General features: G+C 44.1%; 1 protein-coding gene across 1 annotated transcript; it reads left to right on the top strand.

Annotated features, from left to right (window-relative positions):
* The first annotated feature begins 1,730 nt into the window (after positions 1 to 1,730).
* LOC149775519 (protein CFDP2-like) lies at positions 1,731 to 2,165 on the top strand. Its single transcript, XM_089943493.1, has one exon. The coding sequence runs from the start codon at positions 1,731 to 1,733 to the stop codon at positions 2,163 to 2,165; it is 435 nt and encodes a 144-aa protein (XP_089799619.1).
* Positions 2,166 to 7,064: the final 4,899 nt, after the last annotated feature.

Below are 7,064 nucleotides of genomic sequence, written 5' to 3' on the forward strand. Positions count from 1 at the left end.
GCACCAGCTTTTCATTGGCTGGTTCCATAAGTAGACTCGTTCCCTGTTGTACTTATTACACATAAAACGATAGCATTTGTAAACCTTGAGCTTTACCATAGCAAATATCATATGGGTCATGTATGCGCATTTACTCAAATATAAATTGTTGTTTAAAAGTATGAAACTAATTTTGTTTTACAAAATTATATTCAATCCTGATTATTGAATACTCTGTACCTTAACTGTCATCAAGAAACTTGCAGAAGAATCTTATCGATCTCTAGATTTTACAATGCTGGCCAGGTACCAAATTTGTTCAAGAAAGGTGCACGTCGAGTCTAATCGTCACAATATAGGGTACTACGAATTTGTTCATCAACATGCGTAACATAATTAATCAGGATTGTAATGGATGACATCTTTAGGTAGATTTCGTCCAAAAATGTCGAGGCAACTTTAGCAATGATTTTGCCTTATGTACTTCTTGGGGCGTGTAAATATTGATATTCCAAAGGAATATGGATGCATGAGGATCCAAATAAATGTAATAATTTTCATTTACATGTATGTAAATCAAATTCTAAAAAATGACATCCATTACTAAAATAATCGGTGCTGAATACCATCATGACCCCTATGACTTTTACTTTAAAATTAAATGGAGTAGTATGGAAATGTATGATTTGCCACATTAGCTACTGTAAAAATCCCCGGACACCCGTTCTCGCCTCCAACCCCCACGACCAGCTATTCCCCACGCGACCCCTAGATGTTTGGTTATTTTATTTTGTTGAGGGGTTGCTAGAGGTGTAAACACCCACAGAACGCGAGTGTGCCATTCATGGTGTTTAGAGTCTCTGTGGGGTTTGGTAGGGTTGGGGTGAGGTGCTCCCAATATATTATTTAAATTACTATGGAAGTCCCAACCAGGCTCGATGTTGTAGGAAGTGAAATTAGTGATCTAGAGAGGTAAAGCTCCGAGCCCCCAGTCAGCAATGCCGACAGTTAAATTATTGGGAACACAAAGGTGAAATTCAAAAGAATAATTTAATACAATTCAATATTCAAATGATAATAATTTCACTCTTCTCCCTTTCGACCAAGTGATAGCCTATTGTTTCCTGTGATTTATAGTGAAATCGCTTTCCACCTGTCCTTGTTTTCTACTCATCTGTATCTCTCCTATCCCGCCAATTCCTTCTCTCCTTTCGACTGCCTTCCTAACTCCTTCTCCTTGACTGCTTTTCTCCAATTTCTCCTCCTAGACTCCTTTTCCTCCTCCTCCTTGACTCTGCTCTCCAACTAACCTTTGATTCACAATCGACTTCTCCACTAGTCTCTATTCAGTCTCTCTCATAGAGACTCGGGACTAAACCACACCGGAAGTCTGTCCCCTTAAATCTTCCTGTGCAAACACAAGGACGTTAGCATATTTCCTTAGCCATCTCGTGTCACACTAAAACAAATATCAATCATCAGATAAAGGCTATTACATTTTTCGGTCACGCATTCGTGCACATCGAAATACCCATACGCTCTTGTATGGTAAACAACGTCGTAATAAAAGCACTGTATCAACTACTTAAATAACTCCGCCAAGGACGGTCACAAGCCCGGCTGAAAAGGAGGAGGGTTGGTCGTGGGGCTAGCAACCCCACCCCGTTAAAACAACTCTTGCAACGGAAACGACCACAAGGGAACAAACGACAACCGGTGCTGGGAGCGAAGCAGACCAGGCAACTGGCTCTATGACGGATGGAGAACAAAACCGCAAGGACGTCCCCATCCCGATAGCGGAACTCCTGACGCCAAAAGCATGGATCAGAGTTGGATGCTGGAACGTGCGAACGCTCAACCAGACTGGAAAACTGGCACAAGCAGTGAGCGAGTTGAATCACTACAACTTGACCCTCATGGGTGTAACAGAAGCACGAAGGACTGGTGCCGGCAAGCATAAGTTGAACTCCGGAGAAGTCATCATCTGGTCCGGAAGGAAGGACAATAACCACCGGGAGGGGGTCGCAATCATTATCAGCAAGAACAAGACCAATACCGTTCTACAGTGGAAGCCAATGAACGAGCGCCTGCTATACGTCAGGATGAACTCCAAGTACGCCAAGCTGTCTGTTGTTGTGGCCTATGCACCAATAGACGACGCGGAAAAAGAGGACAAATACACCTAATACGACGCTCTTCAAGCCGTTTTAGAGGACGTCCCTGGACATGAAGTGCTGTTGCTACTTGGCGACTTGAACGCTAGGGTCGGCTACGACAATAAAGACAGAGAGAGGACCATGGGGCGCCATGGAGTAGGTGTGATGACCGATAACGAGGAAAGACTGGTCAACTTTTGTGAAGTGAATGACTTGGTCATAAGAAGGACTCTGTTCAAGCACAAGGACATCAACAAGCTCACATGGACGTCACCAGACGGTAGAATTCGGAACCAGATCGACCACATCATCATCAACAGCCGATGGAAACACTCCCTGCAGGATGTGCGAGTGATGCGGCACACTGACATCGGCAGCGACCATAGTCTTCTGGTGGCCAAGGTGACTTTGAAGCTTAGGAAAGTTAGGATAGGGGTCTCCAGGAATCAGCGCTTAGATGTGGCCAAGCTGAAAGATCCAAAAGTGAAAGAAGAGTTTAGGCTGGCCCTAAGGAATAGGTTTAGTGTTCTAGAAGATGAGACAGCGCTGACCATCGACAATTTCAACAGAGTAATGAAGGAAGCAGGAGAAGTAGCTTGATATCAGGAGTGACGTGGACTCGCATAGACGAGAGAAGACAGATTAAGAAGAGACTTTTGGACTCCAAGTCACCAAGACTGAAAGAGAGAATCTCGAATGAGTATAGAGGAAAATAAAAGGAGGTGAAGAAATCAGCAAGGAGACAGGAGAGAATACACAGAGACTGGCAAAGGAGGCGGAGGCAGCATCAGAGCAGAAAGACATGAAGACGGTGTACCAGAACACCAAGAAGCTGAAGGGCGACTACGGCCAGGACCACGACCGTCCAGTAAGAGATGAAGATGGAACTCATGTCACAGTGGAGGAGAAGAAGCTGAAGAGATGGAAGCAACACTTTGAGTCCATACTGAATCGCCCAAACCTCCCAGTACTCGCTGACATTTCTGAAGCAGAGGAGGACCTTGACATCAACTGCGACGACATCACTGATGAGGAGGTCAAGCAGGCCATCCACAAGCTGATGAATGGGAAGGTACCTGGTGATGATGGATTATGTTCCGAGATGCTGAAGGCAGAAGACACAAAGACACCTCAGCTTCTTTGCCAGTGTCTCCAAAAGATCTGGGATAGTGAAGAAGCACCGAATGACTGAAAAACAGGAATCACGTCAAACTTCCCAAGAAAGGAGATCTGGGGAACTGCAACAACTGGCGAGGAAATCACCTTACTATCCATCTCCAGTAAGATTTTCAGTCTCATCATTCTCCAACGCATCACAACAGTTTTGGATGACATCCTACACCAGGAACAGGCAGGCTTTAGGAAGGGCAAATCCTGCATCGACCACATATTCGTTCTGAGACAGATCCTTGAGCAGTCCCATGAGTGGAATGGATCCCTTTATGTGGTCTTTGTGGACTTTAAGAAGGCCTTCGACAGCCTGCACCGAGCCTCTCTGTGGAAGGTCCTACGACACTATGGCATCCCCCAGAAACTTGTCAACCTCATCAGGTCCCTGTACGAGAACTTTGAGTGCAGAGTCATCTACAACAACCTACTCACTGAACCATTCAAGGTGGAAACCGGAGTGAAGCAAGGATGCATTCTCTCGCCGATCCTCTTCTCACTGGCCATTGACTGGATCATGCGCCGCACCAAAGAGGGCAGGAGGCAAGGAATACAGTGGACGCTGACCTCAGTGCTGGATGACCTGGATTATGCCGACGACATCGGGTTGCTGGCAAGCAGACACAATGATATCCAACAGAATAAACAACAGTTGGTACAGACAGCAAGCACCATAGGTCTTTGAGTCAACATAGGGAAGACAAGTCTTGAGGAAGAACACTAGAGTGGGCGACCCAATCACCATCAACGACCAGCTTCTGCAAGAAGTAGACGAATTCACGTACCTGGGCAGCAAGGTCGCCACGGATGGAGATTGCACAAGGGAAGTCACCACAAGAATCAGCAAGGCCAACCAGGCCTTCGCACTGCTGAAGCCCATCTGGAGGACAACAAACCTCAGCGCCCACACGACGATCCGTATCTTCAAGAGCAACTTGTTGAGCGTCCTTTTATACGGGTCAGAGTGTTGGAAGACTGCTGCTAACATAGAACGCAAGCTCGAAGTCTTCCAGACCAAGTGCCTACGACGGATTATGAGGATCTTCTGGCCAAACATGATCTCAAACGAGGAACTCCGGCACAGAGTGGATGCAAGCACCGTCGCTGAGACAATTGCAGCTCGCCGATGGAGATGGCTCGGCCACGTCTGCAGAATGTCCCCGACTCACTACCAAGGGTGGCACTGAGAACTCAAGACCAGAGGCTTCACCCTGCAGAACGCCCCCATAACAACAACCGACAGACCAAAATGGTGCTCCCTTGCTGTCGCCTCAAGCACCAGACAGGGCAGAGAGGATTGATTGATCAACTACTTAATAATACAAGCATCAATAATTGCGTCAAATCCGTATATATACATAAACACATTCTTAATCTCAGTATACTGAACAATAGCACAGTAATCAGACGCATCTCTGTACGTTACACTCCCATAAGTGAACACAAATATTCAAATATCCATATGAACTAATTTTACACTCTGCAACCATTTTCCAAATTTACAATTCAATTTTACAGGTGCAAAATCTAGAATATCACTAGTTTACTACGAATTAACCAAATAGCGAATTACAATAAATTAATTCTAACTACGAGCTAGGAATCTACATAATTCTTTACATAATCACAACTCATTTCCCGGAGTTATTGCTACAACTTCTCAGCACGGTGTTTCGCAATTACTGGGGATTTCTAGTCTACCGTATCACTTAAATTCGGGTTGAAATGATGACAACACCCTCTATAAATTCCTATTGGATATCGATTCTACCCAGTTCTATTCAACTTAGCAGACAATGCTCCGGCCGTCTGTCAATGTGGTGATATTTACGACACCAATACGGGTCCTTTGTTCTTGAACAAAGCTTACAACTTCCACATGTGATATTTGACACCCAACCAGCTGGGTTCTCGTAACAATTCCGAACAAGACCACTATAGCCGCGGGGTCTAACATATACACATGGCTTCTAACCAGTTCCTTTGTTCTTGACTTACGTAATCGCGGCCAGGCAACGCGACAGTCTCAAACGGTTGTCCGTGGACGCATCCGGTATCGAATGAGGTAAAACATCAATTTCATACTGCTCTAGTCTTCAGCAATTGTGGTAACGAAAATCGAAGAGAGAGAGAGAGAGAGAGAGAGAGAGAGATTTCTGCCACTCAGACCGACAGGCAAAGAAAGAATTATGGTAGCGATCAATATATACACCCTGCGTGAAGATTTTATTTTTACTCAAGTTTTACTTTCTGTAAATCTGCAACCGAACGATTTCTTATTTGTGCTGTTGTCTGTGATTTTCCATTTCTGCCAGCACAATCTTATACTGCTTATTTTATCCTCGATTGCAACTGAGAACAATTTCCTGATCGTATTGAGACTTGTCGGTATGGCTGAAAGCAGATTCGGAATAGACGCGTACTTGATCAATACAGTGGCATTGCAATTAACTTGCTTGCGCCACCAGAGACACCGGTAACTATCTATATAACTCAGACAACAATACCGATTGATGCATCTACAGTCGTAATTCCAGTCACATCAAGACCCAAAGTGGCTGCCACATAAGCCCACAAATAGTATCTACGATCCAACACGCGCGTTTGTCTTTTACAATCAACGCAGTTCTCTTTGCGATTTCGTTTCCTAACTGTTGTTTCGCTTATACTATTTTTTTTCTCACGATGGTAGGACTGAGTGTCTGTCATAGTTCTTCTATTAATAATTTAATCATTTATTTCAATTGCACGACAGGTATACCTTTTTCGGTCTCGTCATCACGTGTAGGCGCCAAACGCACACGTACTTCTAGCCAATTTTTCTTTTTGGCTGGCACAATGATCTCGCAGTTATAGGAAAACCTCTACTACAGGAATTCTTACATCACCGGCGATGGTGCGTTCTGGTGGCCTGGCACCTCTCTCATGCAAAAAACACCTATTAGTATGGCATCACCTTTAACATCGAACGATCGTCTTTGCCCAATAACTGTTACTTGAATAAGTGCGTCCTTGTTGAATAACAGTCGAGGCCTTACATTTCTCAGTTGTGTCAATGATGGTTTAAAATATTCATTGGTAATCGTGGCTGTGGTGGATGTATCAGTGAATGTTACTTCGCCATTGTAGAAAAAAAAAACGCAGAGGCTTTGCATTGCTGAAGTCAATGTTTTGGCATTTTCAAGAGCACTTATGATGATTTCAGCTGACCTCGAGTTGGTAGTGGCACATCAGGGTGAGTCCAAGTGGCAATTTCTGCTAGACCCTTAAGAAAATCACATGACAGTTCCTAAGACTGTTTGGTAAAACCACTATGACGCAGATGTTTCTCGAGAAGTGGGGCAAAATTGTTATCGTTTTTAACATCCTCTGCCAGCTGGTTCAGCACCCCATCTGTGGTAAATTCAGCACCTAAATCACCGCAGTCAGATTCCATTACGTATACAATAATGAAAAAATTCTAATCTGAACACAAACGCCAAAGACGGTTAAGTACCCGTCTGTATAAACTCTGCGTGCTGAAAACTGAACTTCATCTTCAGTGGTCCATGATGCTGGTATTACCATCGAGTAAGTTTCCATGGCAATACTGCCTGACCTAGCTGTCGTTATTAGTGGTACAAAATTACAATGATGGTGCCGCTAATTATTTATCCATATTTCATTCGACCCAACGTGCTTTAGTTCAGTTAAGATAAAATCATAAGTTCAGGACTCGCGAACCTTTAAAATGTAATCATTATTAGGTAGATCATATGTTAC

The sequence above is a fragment of the Sinohyriopsis cumingii genome, chromosome 19 (assembly GCF_028554795.1).
Source record: "Sinohyriopsis cumingii isolate HCF-2022 chromosome 19, ASM2855479v2, whole genome shotgun sequence".
NCBI lineage: Eukaryota > Metazoa > Mollusca > Bivalvia > Unionida > Unionidae > Sinohyriopsis > Sinohyriopsis cumingii.